This window comes from Mobula birostris, chromosome 24 (assembly GCF_030028105.1).
Source record: "Mobula birostris isolate sMobBir1 chromosome 24, sMobBir1.hap1, whole genome shotgun sequence".
In the NCBI taxonomy this organism is placed as follows: domain Eukaryota; kingdom Metazoa; phylum Chordata; class Chondrichthyes; order Myliobatiformes; family Myliobatidae; genus Mobula; species Mobula birostris.
In genome coordinates, this window is record NC_092393.1 from 13,243,194 (window position 1) to 13,268,321 (window position 25,128).

The following is a 25,128-nucleotide window of genomic DNA, read 5'->3' on the forward strand; positions in this document are numbered from 1 at the left end:
TTAACATCCCAGCATTCATTGGCTGTTTCTTTGCAGCTTATATTTCCACACAACTTTGTCTCACTACCAGATTTGTCATTTAAACTTTGTTAGCCTTCAAAGATTGTTCTACTCAACTTTCTCCCGCAAGTTGCACACAAAAACTCAAATATCCTTGTCCTTCTGTTGGAGTTTTTGTTGAGACCCCTATTATTAAATACCTTGTAAAATACTCAGATTTACTTTTCTCCATCCTGTCATCTAAGTCATTGATATAGACAATTAGTAGCCATGACCCAAGCACTGATCATTATGATACCTGTATAATCAACAAAGAAAGAAAAAACACAATGGAGATCTTTAAACCTTACGATTTCAAAGTGAAAAGTGCTTTGTTTGAAACAATTGATTTAAAAGTCATGAGATAAATGCACGATGGTTGAGCTGAAATTGACTCCAGGTTGCAGCAGCTGTTCATATTCCTTACCTGTAAATATGGTCAAAGTATTCATATATGAGACTCATTTTCTTGTGAGCATACTTAATAATAACCATAACAGAATAATGAAAGACCACCCAACTAGGGTGTTCAACCAGTGTGCAGAAGACAGCAAGCTGTGCAAATACAAAAAGCAAGAAATTTTAATAATAAATAAATATCAAGAACATGAGATAAAGATTCCTTGAAAATTGAAAATTGAGTCCATTGGTTGTGGGAACATTTCAATAACTGTTCCTGAACCTGGTGGTGTGAGTCCTAAAGCTCTTGTACCTACTTCCTGCTGGCAGCAGTGAGAAGAGAGCATGTCCTGGGTGGTGAGGTTCCCCCTAATGATGGATGCTGCTTTCTTGCTACAGCGCTTCGTGTAGGTATGCTCAATGGTTGGGAAGACTTTACCCATGATGGACTGGGCTGTATTCATTGCTCATTGTAGGATTTTCCATTCAAGGGCTTTGGTGTTTCCATACCCGGTCATGATGCAGCCAGTCAATATACACTCCATTACAAGAAGTTTGTTGAAGTTTTAGATGTCTTGCCAAATCTGAAGCAACAAACAATCTATTGGTGTAACTCAACAAGTTGAACAGCATCTGTTCGGGAAGGAACTATCGATGTTTTGTGTGGAAATTCTGCATATGGAGATACTGTTTCACCTGCTAGGTTCCTCCCACAGGTTGTTTATTGCTCCAGATACCAGTATCTGCCGTCTCTTGTGTCAACAAATGACTGAACTGGATCCAGATAATCTCACCACCACTTTCCTAAGAATTAAATTTAGGTCTAAAATAGCCTAAACCAGGAATAGTCTTTAGCACAGTGATCTTGGGATTACTTACTGCCTGTTATGCCTCTGACATTTAGGGCAGCAACGAAGGTCCTCCATCTCTGGCGGCACTCACAGCTTCCTTCATTGTGTCCGTAGCTTCCTCTTGATTTTCACTACTGTCAGCCATGCAAGTCTTGGGTGGAGACTCATGAATACCGTCACACTTAGATGAAGAAGGATTCTTCACTGCCACTTCCGTAACAATTTTGTTTTACCAGTCAGGGTTGTTAGCCCCAAGCTGAACCCCTAAACCTGGAGGACTGGTGAACCACCCTTAGTCTGTCCTCTACCCTTTGACTGTTTATTATGGGTGACCCTACCAAGAGCCAAAGCATAAAGCCCTAACTCCAGCCAACATAGCTCTCCAGGCCACAACAAGTTTGTACTCCTCTTGGAGGAATTTTGGCATTATGTTGACTCAGTTAGATAAATTTGGCTGGCTGGTGGTGCAATGCAATCAGCGCGACGAATCCAAGTCGGGCCACCCCCCGAGCACGCCTTCCATCCGTGCTGGGTTGAGCGTTAAGCTAATCACTTGGCCTCGTTAAAAAAAAAAGGTTCGAGTCAGGAACATTCATAGCGTGACCGCTTAATCCAAAAGGAGACCAATCCTGATACCACGCACCAGACAAGAATGGCTGACTGACTGGTGCGACACGCTAATAAATAAATAAGTTAGAACAGTAACACAATCAATCATTGCATTCGCGAAGTATCTCATTCAGAAAGTCAGAAGGCATGGGATCCAGGGAAGTTTGGCCAGGTGGATTCAGAATTGGCTTGCCTGCAGAAGGCAGAGGGTGGTGGTGGAGGGAGTACATTCAGATTGGAGGATTGTGACTAGTGGTGTCCCACAAGGATCCGTTCTGGGACCTCTACTTTTTGTGATTTTTATTAACGACCTGGATGTGGGAGTAGAAGGGTGGGTTGGCAAGTTTGCAGATGACACAAAGGTTGGTGGTGTTGTAGATAGTGTAGAGGATTGTCGAAGATTGCAGAGAGACATTGATAGGATGCAGAAATGGGCTGAGAAGTGGCAGATGGAGTTCAACCAGAGAAGTGTGAGGTGGTACACTTTGGAAGGACAAACTCCCAGTCAGAGTACAAAGTAAATGGCAGGATACTTGGCGGTGTGGAGGAGCAGAGGGATCTGGGGGTACATGTCCACAGATCCCTGAAAGTTGCCTCACAGGTGGATAGGGTAGTTAAGAAAGCTTATGGGGTGTTAGCTTTCATAAGTCGAGGGATAGAGTTTAAGAGTCGCGATGTAATGATGCAGCTCTATAAAACTCTGGTTACTGTGTCCAGTTCTGGTCGCCTCACTATAGGAAGGATGTGGAAGCATTGGAAAGGGTACAGAGGAGATTTACCAGGATGCTGCCTGGTTTAGAGAGTATGCATTATGATTAGAGATTAAGGGAGCTAGGACTTTACTCTTTGGAGAGAAGGAGGATGAGAGGAGAGGTGTACAAGATAATAAGAGGAATAGATAGAGTGGATAACCAGCACCTCTTCCCCAGGGCACCACTGCTCAATACAAGAGGACATGGCTTTAAGGTAAGGGGTGGGAAGTTCAAGGGGGATATTAGAGGAAGGTTTTTTACTCAGAGTCGTTGGTGCGTGGAATGCACTGCCTGAGTCAGTGGTGGAGATAGATACACTAGTGAAGTTTAAGAGACTACTAGACAGGTATATGGAGGAATTTGAGGTGGGGGCTTATATGGGAGGCAGGGTTTGAGGGTCGGCACAACATTGTGGGCCGAAGGGTCTGTACTGTGCTGTGCTATTCTATGTTCTATGTTCTATATTGAGAAAGTGTCTTTTACTCAATAACAATGCTGCTTCATTTAGTATATTTTGGCAACAAATTATTCAGCGTGAAAGGAGGAGGGTTTACACATTACTCATCTATTTTATGCTTTCAATTGGACCTTTGTGTATTATACTTTGATGAAAGGTACAATATGTAGTACCAAGCAAAAAGGAATTCTCTTCAACTGTGTTTGTTGAAATGTCATTTAAGAAGGAAAAGGAGGTGGAAATTCAAAACAAGACAAACATGGTGTGCGTTTGGAAAAGAATGAGAATTAATATTACAGTTGATGCAGCATCTCTTCAGATAATGAAATGGCAACAACTGAAAAAGTTAAATTGTTCTGAATGCTTCCGGAGTTTTCAGATTCTATTTTGCACCATTTGTTCTCTTTTTGAAAGTTTAAAAGACCAAATGTGATTTTTTTTTGCTCCCAAACCATAGGCCCTTGCAAAGGTTCCTGCAAGTTGTCTGGTCACTGCTTACCCTACAGCTCTCCCAGTGGAACGACTGACATTCTGAACTGTGATCCGCAAAGCTGTCCCATCTGTATCAGGAGCAATGAATCTGAGGTGACGGACAATGAGACACTGGATTCAGAGAGTGATGGCGTGTATGAGTTCACCCAGGATGTTCACTACAATGATCAACGAGATCCTCAATGTAACCAACCAAGAGCAAAGAAATGCTGGGAATTTTGGAACATAGTCTGTAACACCTGCCGCAAAATTGTTGACAGCAAATATTTTGGGCGAGGAATTATGATTGCTATTCTCATCAATACACTTAGTATGGGGATAGAATACCATGAACAGGTAAGGCAACACAAAGTATTCTCACATCTGTAAAGCTTTTTTATTTCCAATGTATATGAAGTATTCAAGAGTACATTTAATGTCATTTCAGTCTGGAAATTCGATAATAGATTGACCACAGTGTTATCAAATACTATGTCAAGCAAGTCTCTCTGAGTAAAAGGCTCAAAGTAATTGCCTGTGAAGCAGGAGACTAGAAAAGATCCAACTCTCGGCAAATTAAAAACCCTCTTTAGGTTCCTACCTTTAAGTTTGGAAATTTAGAGTGTAAAGTTGATTAGGTTGGAAAGCATACCAGACACAACCTTTTTTGTTTCAATTGTAATGGTGATTTCAATCAAGGTATATAGATGTTCTCACATGATACTAGAACCATGTCTAATTTTATCTGAATATTTTAGGACTGTAACAATCTTTTTTTCCATAATTGCATTTCAGAATGCAGTGATTCAGATGGCAGATGATAGCAAATTAGGAAGTATGCAAAGGAATAAAGGAACGGAGGTTAAATTTATAGTTGAAAGAAGGTAATCAAACCTTCTCAGTGCCAGGCACTGAGATCACTCAACTTCCTTTTAGGATCAAATCTCTGCTTCCCTTTTTGAATACATAGATCGCATCCAAGGATGGCTGTGAACATTCCATCTGAGTTAGGAATCAAACAGGAATGCTTCTGGCTACTGTTCAGCAGGACTCACACTTAGTGGAATTATCATGTAAAATCCTGTGGTTCCAAATCTGTCCTGTCTTAAGAAGCAACTTCAAGGCCACCACTTTGATCAAGTATTTTTTTCAGCTGTCTCCTTCAGCTTAGTATCAAAATTTTGACTGTTGTCATGTGAAGGATCTAGAGGTACAGTGGATTCTGGTTAACGTGCCATTGGTTAATCAGGGCAGCCAGTAATTTGGGACTATTCTTAACAAAAACTCATCGAGAAAATAGCCAGGATTCTCTTTGTTTATTTGGGACACTATGCCACTTAATTGGGACAGGAGACTGTTGCCGAGCAGTTTCTAACTAGAGACAGATGCATGCACTTGTGTGGCCATTAGACACTGTGCTTGGAGCGAACAGTCTTTAAATAGTGTTCGTTGCAAGTACTTGTGTTCAAAAGGCAGCGATTCCTGTCACTGATAGTTGACAAGAAATAAGCAGCAAGACGTTTCCAAACTATTTTGCTCACTGCAGTTTGAAGCATTCAAGCTCGGAGATGCCAGAAACAGCTGGGAGTAAAAATGAAACATTTTCATTACTTTAAAAAGTTAGGAACTATGAAAAACGTAAAGTTATTGACAATCATCTTGAATATTACAATAAAAATGAAGATTTGGAGGATGCAATTGTCAATAGCATTGTATAGCTTCAATAGTTGTACCGTGGAGGTCATTCTGACAGGCTGCATCAGTGTCTGGTATGGAGGGGCTACTGCACAGGACCGAAAGGAGCTGCAGAGGGTTGTAAATCTAGTCAGCTCCATTTTGGGCACTAGCCTACAAAGTACCCAGGACATCTTTAGGGAGTGGTGTCTCAGAAAGGCAGCGTCCATTATTAAGGACTTCCAGCACCCAGGGCATGCCCTTTTCTCACTGTTACCATCAGACAAGAGGTACAGAAGCCTGAAGGCACACACTCAGTGATTCAGGAACAGCTTCTTCCCCTGTGTCATCTGATTCCTAAATGAACATTGAAGCTTTGAACACTACCTTACTTTTTTAAAAATATGCAGTATTTCTGTTTTTGCACTTTTTAAAATCTATTTAATATATGTAATTGATTTACTTATTTATTATCATGTTTTATTTTATTTATTATTATTTTTGTTTCTCTCTGCTAGATTATGTATTGCATTGAACTGCTGCTGCTAAGTTAACAAATTTCATGTCACATGCCAGTGATAATAAACCTGATTCTGATTTGATGAAGGCAGTCCATTTTCTACACTAAATGTCTAAGCTGATTTTGTTCATTTACAATCAAAAGACTGTGGCAGCATACAGGTACACAGGATGAATCCCTCCATTACTAACAGTTAGGAACTAATACACAGTTTTATAGTACTTTAGTAGTATTGATAGTATTCTAATTTGTTTTGCATTTCATTTAAATACATAATACGTTATTCAGTTAAATGGCAGTTTGTCTTTTTTTAATACCTTTTAACTATTTCCATGAAACTTTGACTAACTGCGGCAACTGCTTAATTGGGCCAAAATGTACTGGTCTCAATGTGTCCCAATTAACCTGAATCCATTGTATTTCACTAAAATAAATGGACTTCATATCAAATTATAACAGCATGAATAATCAGTAGTTTTGTTTTACATTGCTTGTGAACCAAGGGAATGCAAGGTTCTAGAATATACAGAGAAGTAGGGATGATGGATTAAAAAACTTGTTACAGGGACCTCAACCCAGGAGATACTTTATACTTTATACTTTATTGTCGCCAAACAATTGATACTAGAACGTACAATCATCACAGCGATACTTGATTCTGTGCTTCCTGCTCTCTGGAGTACAAATTGATTGTAAATGTTAAAAATTTGAATTATAAATCATAAATAGAAAATAGAAAATGGAAAGTAAGGTAGTGCAAAAAACCAAGAAGCAGGTCCGGATATTTGGAGGGTATGGCCCATATTCGGGTCAGGATCCGTTCAACAGTCTTATCACAGTTGGAAAGAAGCTGTTCCCAAATCAAGATTCAAAGTCTCCTGAGGGCTAGACCAATGATATTCAAGACTGGTGATCCAGAACTATCTAAGAAGTACAGGTACGAACTACAGAAAGCTATCTTAAGAGCAAACAAAACAATTCTGATGTAGACTAAATCGCAACCATCAGCAGAATTTCCATGCCATTACTTCCTACAAAGCTAAACCTAACATCATGAATAGCAGGGATACTTCACTCCCAGATGATCTCAATGCCTTTTATGTACGCTTTGAAAGGGTGAACAAAGCTGTATCAATACAAATCCCTGTAGCATCTGGTGACCCTGTGATCTCTGTCTCAGAGGTCAACGTCAGAACATCTTTCAAGAGGGTGAATCCTCGCAAGGTGTTAGGCCCTGATGGTATACCTGGTTGGTCTCTGAAAGCCTGTGCCAACCAACTTGCAGAAATGTTCAAGGACATCTTCAGTCTCTCACCGCCTCAGTTAGAAGCTCCCATCTGCTTTGAAAGGGCAACAATCATACTTGTGTCCAAGAAGAGCAGCGAAAGCTTCCTTAGCGACCAGTGCCCAGTGGCACTCACATCTACTGTGATGAGGTGCGTTGACAGGCTGGTCATGGTTAGAATCAACTCCTGCCTAAGCAAGAACCCGGACTTGTTGGAATTTGCCCATCACCACAGTATGTCTACAGCAGATGCAAACTCACTGGGTCTCCACTTGTCTTTGGATCACCTGGACAATTAGTATTCAACACAATCATACCCTTAGTTCTAATCAAAAAGCTTGAAAACTTGGCCTCTGTATCTCCCTCTGCAACTGGATCCTTGACTTCCAAACTGCAGGCCACAGTCTGTGTAGATTGGAAGTAACATCTCATCACAAAAAATCAACACGTGCACCTCAATTATGCATGCTTAGCACATTGCTCTACTCTCCCTACACCCAGGACTGTGTTGCTAGGCACAGCTCAAACACCATCTATAAATTTGCCGATGACACAACTACTGTTGTCAGAACTTCAGATGGTGCCATGGAGGTGTAAAGGAATGAGATAGATCAGCTGGTTAAGAGTTGTCTCAGCAACAACCTTGCATTCAATGTCAGTAAGACCAGGGAATTGATTGTGAACTTTGGGAAAGTGAAGTCAAGGGAACACATACCAGTCCTCATGGAGGGATAAGAAGTGGAAAAGGTGAGCAGTTTCAAGTTCTTGGATGTCAGCCTCTCTGAGGATCTATCACTGGCGTACGTCATGAAATTTGTTATTATGCGGTAGCAGTACATTGCAATACATAATAAAAAGTAAATTATGGTAAGAAATATGTATATATATTTACTCATTTTAAAAAGTTAAATTAAACAAGTGGTGCAAAAAGTAAAAAATGAGGTGAGGTAATGTTCATGAATTCAATGTCTATTTAGACATCTGATGGCAGAAGGGAAGAAGCTATTCCTAAATTGTTGAGTGTGCACCATCAGACTCATGTACCTCCTTCCTGATGGTAGCAATGAGAAGAGGACATGTTCTGGGTGATGGGGGTCCTTCATGATGGATGCTGCCTTTTTCAGGCATCGCTCTTGAAGATGTCCTGGATGCTGGGGAGGCTAGTGCCCAAGCAAGTCTTCATGTTTTTTCCCTATTTTTGTCCTATCTTTTGCATCAGTACCACGTGATCCATAGGGCTTATTGCAACATGGTTTCTATTTTCAAGTAACTGCCAAATTGCTGTTTTTTGTGGGGTGTTGGCAAGCTCAATTCCTGCACTGATGTTGGTGAGATGGAAGTAATGGGCACCCTGTCATTGATAACCCAAGTCAAGCAGAGAGGCTCAGGGCAGTTGTCAGAGCTTTCTCCACAGTAGGACTTATTCCTCACTTAAAGGATTCCTCCCAGCAGTTCTCCAATGGGAGACAGGTTTTCAATTTATTGCATTGATCAAGAACAAGCTAGTCACACAAACTCTTAACTATAAATCGATGGTCTTGCAGGAAACTCCAAAACAAATATGGTCCCAGAGACATTCAGCTCAGAACCAGCAGATGAGCAAGAATACCATACTGATTGATATTAAGTACAAGATATCCCATATGATTCGGCTGTGTTGGCATCTCCACAGTGAACATTGTGACCATCAAATGTAACAGAAAATTACAGAAATGCTTTAAAATTGGATCGTACTTCTCAGCAGCAGAACGTTACATGCAGCATAAAAATGCTTCCAAGGTACTCCGTGGATTTGATGCAATCCCACCAGGGATCTTCGCCCCCATTTTTTTTGCTTACTGCCTGTTATGATGCTGGCATTTAGGGTAGAAATTAAGGTTCTCTATCTCTGGTGATGTTCAGGGCTTCCTTCATCGTGTCAATAGCTTCATCACGGTTTTCACTACCGTCAGTCCTGCAAGTCTTGGGTGGAGACTCAGGAATACGAGTCAGGGATGTTAGCTTTGAGTTGAACCCTGAACCTGGAGGACCAGTGAAACAATCTTATTCTGGCCTTTACCCTTTGACCTGTATGGAATGGGTGACCCTACTGACAGCCAAAGCATAAAGCCCTAACTCCAGCCAACATAGCTCTCTGGGTCACTGAGGCACACAAGCCTCCAAATCACAACTGGATTGTGGTCCTCTTGAAGGTTTATTCTTTCTCTCTTTGGAGGGGAGAAAGTTAGTCTTGATGAATGCCAGATCGCTACAAGACCCCACTTCTAATGAGGATGTACTGAAACTCTGTTTGACATGTCATTCATGTTATTAGCCCTTGAGAAAGAGACCAACAAGTAACTCTTACAGTTATGTATAAATAATTATGTGAATGTAATACTTAGCCAAGGTGCAGTGAGGGTTTCATTCAATGACAGTAGGAGCAAATGGAGCTAAATCAGGAAAAAGAATAAAATGGTTTAACAGAATACCAGCTGGAACCCTAACAATAAAAGAGAAGAATATTCTGCCAAGTTGTCTCACAAACTTCAATGTAATTGAACATTTTTGTGTCCTTTAATTTTCTTTTTCCCCAGCATCTGAATTTTAGACAACATTTTAAGCCTTAGCTTCATCAGACTGTTATTCTGGATAATTTTTAACAAAGCTCTCTTCAGAACCTTGCAAACTGGCTGCTGGCTTTCCTACTTTACAAGAATTGCTCTGACACTGTGGTGCACAGCTTCCTGGCGGGAATGGCCAAGTTTACAATCCAAGCCATTAACAAAAAAACAGGCTGTGCTTTACCCACACATAACCAGATGCTGATACTTATTCATGTTTAAAGGCACAAATGTCACAGTTCTTACTCACTTCTTCTTTGCTGATCCCCTTACATCTTCATTTGGTGTCCACTGTTTGCAGACTCACTGCCCCATTCACAGCTACCTACATACAGTAGTCCTTGTCCTGCACTGCACTCCATCCTCTCATCCCTCCACTAACTGCCCCCTCGCTGCTGATCTCAATACCTCCTCACTCCTGCACTCCCTCTCCCCACACCTCGTTCACTGTTCCTTCACTGCACTTCTGACCCATAATGTTCCTTGACCGCTCCCTCAGTGGTCTTGTCATTGGCATGCTGCTTCGCTCATTAGCCCTTCACAATTGCAGTCATCACAACAGCAGTGTGTCTTTTCATTTTGCCAGACCTTTCTACCCATAAGTGTTGTTAGTAGTTTGCCCGTCCTCTACTTACCTGCACTCTATTATTAAACAGTGATGGATCTCTACCACCCCATACTTCATTCAGTTTTATATAAAGAGAGACACCCTACCAACCAGCATTGTTATATAGTATCAAACACCTATCCCACCTTTAATCTAGTATTATACCATGGACAAACCTCTATGTACCTGGATTCCAATGTTATACAGTAACAGGCCTTTACTACAAGTAGCATACCGGGGATTTGATCCAGTCACCCAACTGAGATGTTGGCCAACATTGTGCTGTCTGTGGTGAGCATTGCTGACTCACCATTCATCTCAGAAATAAGCTGGTACTGAACTCCAAGCAAGGGAAAGTAAGCCCCACTTCCATCTAGTTTGATCATGGGATCACTGAATCATCCATCTCAGTAAATGCACTTCCTACTGAAAGTGAGGGACTATGAAATTGCTCTGAAAATTGATTTGAAAGTAACTGTTTGAAGTGCACTTCCTACTTCATGTCAAATCACACCCATAGAAACAAAATCTTGAGTGAAAAACAAATTGAAAGGGACCCACAGATGTCCTATTATATCACTTGTATACGTTAGTGGATGTTTATAACCGGCAGCCAGAACATATGACTTCAAAGGAAATTGGGTTTCCATGAAATATGATGGTAAAGAAGCATTTATAACCCTTTGTTCAAGTTTGAGAATGTGTACACAGACAGTGAGTACAAATGTATTTTATCACAGCTAACTGAAGCTGCAGCCAGAAAACCTGAACAAAAGAGGTAGCAATTAGGTGCATTATGAGTCACAGAACAGGAGGTGCAAGATATTTGTGGTCAGAGGTCTTGGGCTAGAGCTGCAAATCTGTACTGTACTAGACAAAGATGTGCTTAGAACCTGGGTATGCAAGCACCAGGTGTCACTATATAGTAAGGTGTTCCAAAAGAGGGCATTGCCAAATTGCCAAGGAACATTGCTTTCAACTGGTCCATGTCATGTAATCTGTCCCTTATAGAAAGTTTTTTTTGTGCAGAAGAACACCTTTGACCGTGAGTTAATCTGGAAATAGTTAACACTGAATGTTCTTGACATCCTGCAGTATATGGATTCTGTCAGATGGCTTCCTATACAGTTTGTCAAAGAGGTCTCAATATTGAAAATAACTTGGAAAATGTGTAGCTTGAGTGTTTGATTGTTGGGTTGAGTTGCTCTCCAATCTTGGAAATCCATTTGCAAACGTTTCGTCACCATACGAGGAGACATCATCAGTGCACAGATTTTCTCTGCTTTGATATGGGATCCTATCCACCCACTGGGTTGCCTTTTCCAACATAAGTGTATGCTTGAAATCAGTTGTTTTTGAGTAGTGTCCATCATTCCTACTTGTAGCAGTGAACCGTGACCTTGCATCAATTCCAAAAGCTAATTGAATTGTTAACTTGGAGAATAGAACAGCATCTGGAAATCTCTGAAATACGCCTCTAGTTTCAAACCATTAACCTAGAAAAAGAGGCTTCCACAAGAATCTAATCTATACACTTTCGGCCACTTTTTCTAAAATATTGAGAACAAAACTGTCCTGCAGCTTCCAGTAAAGAATATGATCAAAATAATGAAGCTCAGGTCAGGATGTACCCATTGCATTGTATCCACTCTGACCATTGGTACACAAGAGAACAAGACCAATCTGAGCCACTAGCTTGTTTCCTAGAATCAGTTTCCAAAGAAAAACTCAGTTGGCACTTACCTGATCTTTGAGAATTTATAGTGTGCAAATCCCACTCAAAGTGTCCAGATTACCAAAGCATTTAATTTCTTTGCATTTTGAAACATCCTGAAATTATGAAAGGTGCTCTATAGATCCAAATTGTTTATTTTTACCTTTGGGAGGTCATCTGGAATGCATTTTTGTGGAGGAGTACATAAGATAATAGGTACCTTCAGAAAATAATTGTACACTAATTTTTATCAGTAAAGGACATGAAAAGGACATAAAGGACATAAAACACTAAAAGACAAGATTTTAGCTAATTGATTCCTACAATTGGAAATGGAATAAGGATGTGGGTTAGAAGGAATGAGGGTGTAGTACCTCTCCAGAAGGATGAACTCTGAGTAAATAATCTTGTCGTTAAACCACAATAATTTGAGATATGAGCAAAACAGTAATTTTTTTTATTGCTAAGACCTAATAACTACTAAATGTACATACATGTAGATTTACAATGGTGGCATAATGCCTCTGAGGTATTGACTGACAGTCCAGAGTCATAGGTTCAGACATGGATCACAAACTTGGACCAAACACAAGTCATCATCCTGCCTAAGAAAAGGAAGAACTTTTGTAAGGACCTTTGAAAGTAACAAGAACACAGAATATACTCTGTGTAGGAGGAAATCAATGTCTATCACCAAGATGACTCAAAAGCACCAGCAAAGACCAAAATGGATTACTCCTCAAGGGCATAATCGCCACACTGGGTCTGTAGCAGGTGGTCAGTAAACCTGCTTCCAGGTTCTATTGCAATGAATTCTAATCACCTCATGTTAGGAGGATGTGAAGGTTTTGGAGGGAGCACAAAGAGGTTTACCAGGATGTCGCCTTGATTAGAGGACATGTCGTATAAGGAGAGGTTGGACAAATTGGGTTGTTTTCTCTGGAGTGGTGAAGGCTGAAGGGAGTCTTGATAGAACTTCATGCTATCGCGAGAGGTATTGATCAACAGCTGGTATCTTTCCACGGGGTTGAAATGTTTAATACTAGAAGATACACCTTTAAAGTGATGGGGCAAGTTTACTCTACTTTATAAAAGAATAAAAAGGAAATATGTGGAGTAAGTTCACTGCAGTGAGTGGTAGGTCCCTGGAATGATGGTGAAGAATGGTGGTAGAGGTAAATACAATAGAGACATTTAAAAATCTTTTAAATAGGTACATGAATGTGCAGAGAATGGAAGGTTGTGGACATCGTGCACACAGAAGGAATTAGTTTAGTAAGGTGTTTAATAACTAGTTTAATTAGTTCTAGAACATACAACTTTACAACGCAGAACAACCCCTTCGGCCAGTGATACTGTGCCAACCTTTTAACTTGCTCTGAGACTACCGTAACCATTCCCTCCTACATAATCCTCCATTTATCTATCATCCATGTGTCTATCTAAGAGCTTTTTAAATGTCTCTAATGTATCTGCCCCTACCACCACTCCTGGCAGGGCTGACTACACACTCACCACTCTGTGTAAAGAACATAGTTCTCACATAGCTCCTGTATTTTCTTCTACTGACCATAAAATGATGCCACCTTCTATTAGTCATTTCCACCCTGGGGGAACTTCACTGACTGCCCATTCTATCTATGCCTCTCATTATCTTGTACTCCTCTATCAAGTCACCTCTCATCCTCGAAAAAAAAAGCCCCAACTCGCTCATCTTATCTTCATAAGACATACTCTCTAGTCCGGGCAGCACCCTGGTGAATCTCCTCTGCACCCTCTCTGAATTTCCACACACTTCTTATATGAGGCAACCAGAACTGAACACAACATTCCAAAAGACAATAAGATAAGGTATGCTGACAGAATTAGGTCATTCTGCCCATCAAGTCTGATCCACCACTCCATTATCCCTCTCAAACACGTTCCCCTGCCTTCTCCCTGTAAGCTTTGACACCTAACTAATTAAGAACTTATCAAGCTCTGTTTTAATCATATCCAGTGACTTGGCCTGCACAGCCATCTGTGGCAATGAATTTCATAAATTCACCATCCTCTGGCTAAAGAAATTCCTACTCATCTCTGTTCTAAATGGGAATCCTTCTATTCTGAGGCTGTGCCCTCTAGTCCTAGACTCCCCGACTATAGGAAACATCCTCTCCATATCCACTCTGTCCACGTATTTGAATATTCAATAGGTTTCAATGAAATCACCCCTCATTCCACTAAAAGCCAGCCAGTATAGGCCTAGAGCTATCAAACGCTCCTCATATGTTAACCCTTTCATTACTGTACTGGAATCATTCACATGAACCTCCTCTGGACTCTCTCCAATGCCTGCACATCCTTAAAGGAGCCCAAAACTGCTCATAACACCCCATATAGTTTGACCAATGCCTTATAAAGCCTCAGCATTACATCCTTGCTTTTGTATTCTAGTCATCTCAAAATGAATGCGAACATTGCATTTGCCTTCCTTACCACTGGCTCAACTTATAAGTTAAACTTTAGGAAATCCTGCACTAGGACTCCCAAGTTCCTTTGCACCTCAGATATTTGAATTTTTTTGCTCATTTAGAAAATAGTCTATGCTTTTTTTCCTTCTACCAAAGTGCATGACCATATACATCCCGACACTGTATTACATATGCCACTTGTTTGCCCATTCTCCTAATTTGTCTAAATTCTTCTGCAGACTTCCTACTTCCTCAGCACTACCTGCCCCTCCACTTACTTTCTTATCATCCATTAATTTGGCCACAAAACCAACAATTCCATAATCCAAAGCATTGACATATAACACGAAATGGAGCAGTCCCAAAACAAAATCCTGTAGAACACCCAATGCACCCAACCAGAAAAGGCCCCATTAATTCCTACTCTTTACCTCATGTCAGTCAATCTTCTATCCATGCTACTATTTTGCCAGTAGTAGCATGGGCTCTTAACTTGTTAAGCAGCCTCATGTGTGGCACCTTGACAAAGGCTTTCTGAAAATCTAAGTAAACAATGCCCACTGACTATGTTTGTCTGTGCTCCCTGTTGTTTCCTCAGAATTCCAGCAAATTTGTCAGGCAAGGTTTCCCCTTAAGGAAATGAATTCTAACCTAATCTTCCCAATCTCTGAAGTTAGACCAACTGGCTATAATTTCCTTTCATCTGCCTCCCTACCTTCTTAAAGAGTGGGAGTGACATTTGCAATTTTCCACCCTTCTGGAACCACTCCAGAATCTTGTGATTCTTGAAAGACCACTACTAATATCTCCACAATCTCTTCAGCCACCTCTTTCAGAACCCTGGGATGTGGTCCATCTGTTCCAGGTGACTTATCATCTTCAGACCTTTCAGCTTCCCAAGCACTTTCTCCTTAGTAATAGCAACGACATTCACTTCTGCCCACTGACATTCTCGAATTTCTGGCATGATGTTAGTGTCTTCCACAGTGAAGACTGATGCAAAATACTTACGTTTGTCTGCTATTTCTTTGTCCCCCATTACTACCTTTCCAGCATAATTTTCCAGTCGTCCAATATCCATTTTTGCCTCTTTTACTCTTTATATATCTGAAAAAAACATTGATATTATTGGCTAACATCTTCATATTTCATCTTTTCTCTCCTTATGGCATTTTTAGTTGTCTTCTGCTGATTTTTAAAAGTTTCCCAATCCTCTAAATACCACTAATTTTTTCTCTATTATATACCCTCTCTTTTGTTTTTACGTTGGCCTTGACTTCCCTTATCAGCCACGGTTGTGTCGTTCTCCCTTTAGAATACTACTTTGGGATGTATCTATCCTGTGTCTTCGAAATTGCTCCAGGTAACTCCAGCCACTGCTGTTCTGCCATCATCCCTGCTAGTCTCCCCTTCCAATCAACTTTGGCCAGCTCCTCTCTCATGTTTCTGTAACTCACTTTACTCCACTGTAAAGCTGATTCAACTTCATTCTGCATTTTGAGAAAGAGAATTTTATCATAATCATGATCACTGCCTCCAAAGGGTTTCTTTACCTTAATTTTCATAATCAAATCTGTTCATTACACAGCATCCAGAATTGCCTTTTACATAGTGGGCTCAACTACAAGCTATTCTAAAAAGCCGCCTCATAGGCATTCTACAAGTTTCCACTCTTGGGATCCACCACCAACCTAATTTTCCCCAGTTACCTGCATATTGAAATCCCCCATAACAATCATAATACTTCCCTTTTTACGTGTCTTTTCTATACCTTGTTGTAGTTTGTAGCCCTCATCCTGGCTACTGTTTGGAGGCTGTACATAACTCCCATCAGGATCTTTTTACTCTTGCCGTTCCATAACTCTACTGATAAAGATTCTACATTTTCTGATCCTGTGTCACCTCTTCCTAAGGATTTGATTTTATTTTTTTTAAAACAGAGCCACTCACCTCCATTGCTTACCTGCCTGCTCTTTCCTCAGATGTGTATCCTCAGATGTTAAGCTCCCATTATGATCTTCTTTCAGCCATGACTCAGTGATACCCACGTTATACCAACCAATCTGTAGCTGCACTACAAGATCATCTACCTCATTCTTGTATACCCTTTATAACACATTCAGTGCTGTTTATCACCTTTTTTTGATTTTGTCCCCATGTTACACTTCAACTTACCCCACTGACTGCAATTTTGCCCTCTCATCTGCCTGTCCTTCCTCATAGTCTCATTAACCAATACATTTACTTGTATACCATCTGCCCCATCCCTATCTCTCTGGTTCCAAATTCCCTGCCAAATTAGTTTAAATCCTCCCCAACAGCTTATTTTGTACAGGTCATAAGGTACCTTACCCAGAAGTGATCCAAATGATCCAGAAATCTTAAATCCTATCCCCTGCACCAATTCCTCATCCACATATTCATCTTCCACATCACCCTATTTCTACCCTCACTGGAAAGTGGCAAAAGCAGCAATTCAGAGATTACTACCCTTGAACTTTTGTTTTTCAGCTTTCTACATAACTAACTATAATCTCTCTTCAGGACCTCCTCCCTTTTCCTACCAATGACATTGGTATCAAATTGTACCACAACTTCCTGCTGTTCACCTTCCCTCTTTAGAATGCTGTGGACCTGATCCGAGACATCCCTGACCCTGGCACCATTCAGGTGTTTCTTTCACATCCATAAATTCTTCTGTCTGCTCTCCTATCACTACTACTCTCCTCTTCTGAGCCATAGAGGCAGACAGGCACCCAGTCACCGTGGCTTCCCCCTGCTAAGTCATCGTCTGGAACAGTATCCAAAGCGGTAAACGTACTACTGAGGAGATGGCCACATGAGTACTCTGTACTGGTTGCCTATTCCTTTTCCCTCTCCTGACAATCACCCACATACTTACTTCCCTGGAGCTCCTATCTATCACCTCTTCATTCTCCTGTGTGAGCCGAAGGTCATCCAGCTGCAGCTCCATTTCCTTAATGTGGTCACTAAGGAGCTGCAGCTCAATGCACTTCATGCAGTTATGGTTATCAGGGAGACTGGAGCTCTCCCAGAGCTCCCACACTTTTTTTTAATATATTGTCTGTAAATCCTTCCTCCTTAGTTCAGTGAAGGCACAATGGTTAAATTAGTGGAATGCTCCTCTTGTGAGAAGTGGGATTTCAGAGTACCTGACAGTCTCCCTGATGACTACATCTGCAGGAAGTGCACCCAGCTTTAGCCCCTGACTGACAACATCTAGTAACTGGAGCTGCAGCTGGATGTACTCAGGACCATCCAGGAGGATGAAAACCTCATAGATGAAACTTTTACTCAAGTGGTCACACCCAGAGTCCAGGCAGGTTTCAGATAGTAGATGGGTGACCACCAGTAGTAAGGGGAGTAAGCAGTCAGCACAGGGCTCCCCTGTGGCCATTCCCCTCAGCAACTAGTGTACCCCTTTGAATACTGCTGGAGGGATGGGGGATGACCTATCAGGGCACAACACCAGCAGCCAGGGCAGTGGCCTTGTGGCCAGCTCTGAGGCTCAGCGGGGAAGGGTAAAGTCAGGCAGAGTGATAGTAATAGAAGATTTGTTAGTTCAGGGGACAGTCAGAAGGTTCTGTGGCAGAGGAAGAGATGCCAGCATGGCGTGTTGTCTCCCAGGATCCAGGATGTCTCAGAGAAGTTGCAGAATATTCTCTAGGTGGGGGGGAGGGGGGGAGGTGTGAGCAGTCAGAGGTCAGAGGTCGTCATACGCATTAACACATAGGTAGAAAGGAGGAAGAGGGTGTTAGGAAAGAGGCTGAAGAGCAGTATCTCCAAGGTAGTAACCTCTGGATTACTCCTGGTGCCACATACCACTCAGGGTAGGAACAGGATGATCATACATATGAGGAGGTGGTACAGATGGCAGGGCTTCAGGTTCTTGGATTATTGGAACCTCTTCTCATAGGAATGTAAAGAAGCCAGAAAAGAACTCAAGAAGGGAATTAGGAAAGCCAGGCGTGGCCATGAAATGTCCTTGGCAAGTAGGATTAAGGTAAATCCCAAAGCATTCTGTACGTACATCAAGAGCAAGAGGATAACTAGAGAGAAGATGGGACCACTCAAAGATAAAGGGGGGAATGCTTGCTTGTATGCAGACTATATAGGTGGGGTCCTTAATGAGTACTTTACATCAGTATTTACCAAGGAGAAGAACATGGTTGATGGGGAGATCAGTGACGAGAGTATTAACACACTGGGGCATTTTGAAGAAAAGCAGGTAATGTACCGTCTCTTAAAGAGCATTAAGGTGGATAAGTCCCTAAGACCTAATGGGATAGACCCCAGATTATTGAGAAAGAGAAGTGAAGACATTGCTGGAGCCTTCACGAACATCTCCATGTCCTCTCTAGCCACAGGTGAGGTCATGGAGGACTGGTGAGCAGCTAATCTTGTTCCATTGTTCAGGAAAGGGACCAGGGATAATCCTGGAAACTATTCTCACGTCAGTGGTAGGAAAGTTACTGGAGAGAATTCTAGGATTTATGAGAAATTGGAAAAAAATGGCCTAATTGAGGAGAGCCAGCATGGCATTGTACTTACTAACTTGATTTGAGTTTTTTTGATAAGGTGATCAGGGTGGTCTCTGGACATGCTCTACTGTTCTATGTTATAGGTACACGAGGGAAAAATAACTCGACCTCATGTTCACCAGCATATCTGTTATAGATATGCAAGTCATTAACAACATTGGTAAAACCAACCATCCTACCTTTCCTGTGAAGACAAAGACCCACAACCCAAGGACAGTTTTCATCCTGTTAGATAGCTCTACTGTCATGTTAAATATGAAAACAGATCTGGCAGCTCAATACTGGGCATAGGTAAGGCATTAAGGCATTGTGAGCAACCAGCAGTTGTGGAATTACATTCCTCGCAATCCGTAACCTCACGTCCTGCAATATCCCTTACTTTACTAATATTATGAACCAGAGGACCAATACTGGTGCAGTAAGGATTCAAGAAGGGAATCCTCAATGATGGCAGTGTCAGACACCAGGCTATGGTGTTTACAGTCATATTTAGCCAGATGTGCCATGTGCCAAGTGAATGACTCCCCAAACATAATATTAAATGCTTCAGAACATTGGATATAATATTAGCTCTGGGCTAGACAACATCTCAGCTGTGATACAGAAGACCTTCATTCCAGAAACAACCAGCCTACTTCAGTATAATTACAATCCTGGCATCTAACTGACAATGTAGAAAATTGGCCAGGACAAATCCAATCTAGCTAATTACTTCCCTGTCAGTCTACTCTCAGTCATCAGCAAAATGATGCTATCAAACTATTTCTCAATAAAGACTCCTGAAATAAATTTCAGATGGGACTACCTTTAACTGCAGGGGGTATTTGATTAAGTTTAGCATTGAGGAATCTTAGTAAAGCAGAAGTTAATGGATATCAAAGGAAAACATTGCATAAAGGTGATGTTTATGGTCATTGGATGTTAGTCATCCAAGCCTGGGGTTCTTTACAAAAGTTTTTCAGGACAGTGTCCAAGGCTCAACATAAAGTAAGAAGAACACTGATGATTCTCAGCTTCTCACTCAATGAAGCAGTCAGTGCAGAAGCATGAAGGCAATGCTCAGGAAAGGGCTGATAGTAGTGAGTAACATTACATCACCTACTGTCAGGCAATTATCATCCCCAATAATAAAAGTCTGTCTCCCATTGCTATTCAATGAAAGAGTCATTATAGAGCACAACAGACATTTTAATTGGTTGCCTTTTTTGCCTGAACTTATCTACGTCTATAAGGAACAAGTGTTGAATAACCTGCACTTGCCTTTATAATTGTAGCCTCAACAAGAGTAGAAGCTCTGGTTCTTCCAAGGGCAAAATAGCACATTTGATCAGAAACTCTTCCATCAACTCTTACTCACGACATCAGTGAACAGTGGATATGGTGTTTTCAATCTGTAAAATATTCTGTACTTATTCAGCAAATCTATTCCAACCACACCTCCCAGATTTGCATCCAGTAGTTCCATGAAGTCAACAGCATCTGGTATGTCAAAACATCACTCCTTTGCCTTCCTAGCCACCTCCCATCCTAACTCGGAAGTACATTACAGGCGTCCCCCGCTTTTCGAACGTTTGCTTTACGAAACCTCACTGTTACAAAAGACCTACATTAGTACCCTATTTTCACTTTCAGAAGGTGTTTTCACTGTAACGAAAAAAAATTCAGCACGCGATAAGACAGTGCGCGCCCTGAGCAGCCGCTCTGCCCCGGATTCGGAACGGCATTCTCGCTGGCATTGCTTAAACACGTGCCTGTGAGCAGCCATTTGCAAGGTGAGTTCTAAGGTATCGGAAAAGCCTGAAAGAGCTCATAAGGGTGTTACACATACGGTAAAATTAGACATAATTAAGCGTTTCATTCGTGATGAACGAAGTAAAGACAAAGTGAATTTGGCTTGTGGAAGCTGACGAACATGATGGAAGAGGTTTTGGCATCCCATTGCCAAGAACTGACAGATGAAGAGCTGATGCAATTGGAAGAAAAAAGGATAACAATCGAAACCGAATGAGTAATGATAAAGTACGACTTTAATTTTGAAAGGCTACATCAGTTTAGGAGATATTTGCAGGATGGTTTGAGTCCTTATTAAAGAACTGTGTGATAGAAAAATGTGCGAGGCTCAGCAGTCAAGCAAGCCTTCCACATCAGCCACAGCAGACGACGAACCTCGACGTTCGACATTGAGATGAGCAGTCATAGGAGAAGATGAGCTTCCTGCTCTAATGGAAACAGATGACGAGATGGCACCCCAGTGTCCCACCACCCCAACCCCCAGGCCACGGACAGATACTGTACCGATTCGCGGAGAATGCAGCAGTAGCCGGGAGGCACACAGCACATCTTTAAGAAAGAAGCCGAAATAAACATGCTAATTAATTAGGTGCCGCCGGCACGTAATTGTCGGCCCAGATCAGAGACAATGCAATCGGAAATCGGCACTGATCTGGGCTGATAATTGCGTGCTAGGTGGACAGCCTGGAGGGTGGTGGCTACTGCACCACCCAACCTGCGATGACTCAGTCTAACAAACCATCATCAGTGTGCTCGGTGCTGAACCAATTCCGATAAGTGATACTACACTGTACATACATTATTTCTACTTTATATAGGCTGTGTATTTTTACGTGTTATTTGGTATGATTTGGCAGCTTCATAGCTTAAAGGTTACTGGAGAGCACTTGCGCCGTGTTTTTGCCACAGCGCTCCCGTGAGATTTTCTGCCGACAGCGTTTGCGTGAGATTTTCACTAAGTAGAACAGTGCAATAATGATTGTGGAGAAGTATTTCTACTTTATATCGGCTGTATATTTATCATATCATTCCTGCTTTTACTATATGTTACTGTTATTTTGGGTTTTACGTGTTATTTGGCATGTTTTGGCAGGTTATTTTTGGGTCTGCAAACGCTCACAAAATTTTCCCATATAAATAAATGGTAATTGCTTCTTCGCTTTACGACATTTCGGCTTACGAACCATTTCATAGGAACGCTCTACCTTCCGATGGCAAGGGAAACCTGTACCATTCTTCCATCATTCTGTGTCTAAATCCTACTCAGTTGCACTGTGGCAATATCACTTCAGCAACTTAAGAAAGCAGCTCACCACCTTCTCAAGGACAGTAAGTGCAATAAACACTGGCCTTACAAACAATGACCACATGGCATACGTGAGTTATAAGAAGTCATTGGTTTCTCTTTGTCATATAGCTTAAAGTATGTCAGAACATGTAGCAATTGGTTCCTAATGACTTTTGAGATCAAAGTTTGGCAACCAGTTCATGGACAGCTGGTTTTCCAGATTTTGCCTCAGCACTATGTGGATGGCCTTAGACAGATCAAGTTCATTGAATTTAAATGTTTCATCTGGATATTCAGGGGTACCTCTCACACCTGAGCTGAGTGGATCCAGGGGAGACGAGAGACCAAAAGTTCCACATTTGACCTTCAGTACTTTCAGTAATTTTACACTGAGAAGCATAAAGTAAGAAATTCAGAGCATGATGATAAGCACACAGCAATGAGCCAGTGATTTTCTCTGAAAGCTTAAAGCAAGTCTTCAGTGTGTTCCAGCTCATTCCACATTCCTCTCACCACATTCCTTTTATCAGCTCAACCACTAAACCTGGATCTTCTAATCCATTTCTGTTACAAGTTCAGGTACAATTAGAAATTTCAAATCTGCCTTTTACAATCTGTATCACAGCTTGTCGCATTCACACTTCTGTATGTAATCTGCTGATCAGTGATGATGCTACTGAGTTGTCAAGACTCCCATTGCACTGACAGCATGAGCTTAGTCATGTTAAGTTTCTTCATGCATCTCTAGCACAAACTCCTCTTCTTCCATCTCCTTCCACCCTTTCCTAAATGCTTCAATGAAGCAACATCTCTTTATAAATTCCCACAATGTGGCTGCTCCTCTTTGTGATTATAGGCTAGCTACTTACCTCAAGAATCCTACATCAGCATGCAAAGCTCTTGGAATAATGATCAAGTGTGTGCATCATTCTCATTTACTTTTGCCTCCAAAAGCAACTGGGTCATTCAAAATCACCTCTACTAGTTCCTCTGCTGAACCAGAACAAAAGGTTTGCTTTGATACTCTTTGACTCTGAATCTATAATGTAGTGCTCCAGGAACGAAGTCAAGTTCCTGCGTAAAAACTGCTGCGTGATAGTTTGAATTCTCCCACTTCTGCAGTCTTTCGAGGGTCTCTTGAATGGGCATAACTCTAAACCCAAAAGTTCATGGGTTTACTGCAATAAGTAAGAGTGAACTCCAACTTCTAGGTACGAGCTAGTATATTCATCATAGAATTTTTTTTAAAAATTTTTTAAACTCTGTTTGAAGATATTTTTATACTTGCTCACAGCTGAATTAATCCTGGACGAATATAATTTAAACTTGTTATTTTATGTTTCAATATAAATATGATTATGGTTACAAACTCCAGTGCTGCATTGCAATCCAAGACATCAAAACTCATCCACACTTGGACTAAACTTGGACTGGGTCAAATCCACATGATTATATTTCTTGCCAAAACATGCATACGACAGATTAGATTTACAGACGAGTCATGTTTGCTTGAAGATGATGTAGTCCATACACAAGTTAGTCAGTATTTCAAAACAAAGGAGACTGCAAATGTTGGACTCTGCAACATGAAACAGAATGCTAGAAGAGCTCATTGAGTTGAGCAGCATTTGTGAGGGCAGAAGGTGTAAGTTGACATTTCAGGTCAAGGCCCGCCATCAAGTCTGATGGACAATGGAAGATTGCCAGTGTGTAAATGCACAGAAATGCATGTTGGAGGTCCATCAACTATGCAGAGGGACAACCACATTTATGGACATTTAGGAACCCTGGAGTAGAAAGTAGAGCACATACAATGCTGGCAGAACACAGCAGGCCAGGCAGCATCTATAGGAAGAAGTACAGTCGACGTTTTAGGTCAAGACCCTTCGTCAGGACTAACGGAAAAAAGGAGTTGGAAAGTTATTAGAGTTGATCCTCAAAGACGAGGTTATGAAATACCTTGAGGTGCATGACAAGATGGGCCCAAGCCAGCATGGTTTCATGAAGGGAAGATCCTGCCTCACCAACCTATTGGAATATTTTGAGGTAATCTCAAATAAGGTTGACAAGGGAGAGGCTGTGGATGTTGTGTATTTGGATTTTCAAAAGGCCTTTAATAAGGTGCCGCATAAGAGGCTGCTTAATATGATGAGAGCCCACAGAATTACAGGAAAGATATTGGAATGGGTGGAGCATTGGCTGATAGGCAGAAAGCAAAGGGTTGGTATAAAGGGATCCTATTCTGATTGGTTGCCGGTTACTAGTGGTGTTCTGCAGGGGTCGGTGTTGGGGCTGCTTCTTTTTTACAATGTATATCGATGATTTAGATTATGGATTAAATGGTCAAGTGGCTAAGTTTGCGGGTGACACCAAGATAGGTGGAGGAGCAGGAAGCGTTGAAGAAAAGGAAAGGTTGCAGAGAAACTTGGTCAGTTTAGGAGAGCGGGCAAAGAAATGGCAGATGAGATACAATGTTGAGAAATGTACGGTTGTACATTTTGGAAGAAGAAATAATCGGGCAGATTATTATTTAGATGGGGAGAAAATTCAAAAATCGGAAGTGCAAAGGGACTTGGGGGTCCTCGTGCAGGATACCCTAAAGGTTAACCACAAGGTTGGATCGGCAGTAAGGAAAGCGAATGCTATGTTGGCATTCATTTCAAGAGGAATAGTGTAAGGAGGTGTTGATGAGGCTCTATGGGGCACTGGTGAGACCTCATTTGGAATACTGTGTGCAGTTTTGGGTCCCCTATCTTAGAAGGGATGTTCTGATGTTGGAGAGAGTTCAGAGAAGATTTATGAGGATGATTCCTGGAATGCAGGGGCTAACATATGAGGAGCGTTTGTCAGCTCTTGGACTGTATTCGTTAGAGTACAGAAAAATGAGAGGGGATCTCATAGAAACATTTCGAATGTTGAAAGGGTTGGACAGATTAGATGTGGAAAGGCTGTTTCCCTTGGTGGGTGAGTCCAGGACAAGAGGCCACAGTCTTAGAATTAGAGGATACCTATTTAAACCAGAGATGAGGAGAAATTTTTTAGCCAGAGGGTCG

At 41.4% G+C, this 25,128-nt stretch overlaps 1 protein-coding gene across 2 annotated transcripts in view; it reads left to right on the forward strand.

Moving 5' to 3' along the window:
* The window catches only part of cacna1g (calcium channel, voltage-dependent, T type, alpha 1G subunit), a 360,201-nt gene that overhangs the window by 96,835 nt on the left and 238,238 nt on the right, over nt 1–25,128 (forward strand). For both annotated transcript variants that reach the window (XM_072242528.1, XM_072242529.1), the window contains exon 8: nt 3,565–3,935. In XM_072242528.1, coding sequence (XP_072098629.1) covers nt 3,565–3,935 — 371 coding nt within the window. The remainder of the gene's footprint in view (nt 1–3,564; nt 3,936–25,128) is intronic.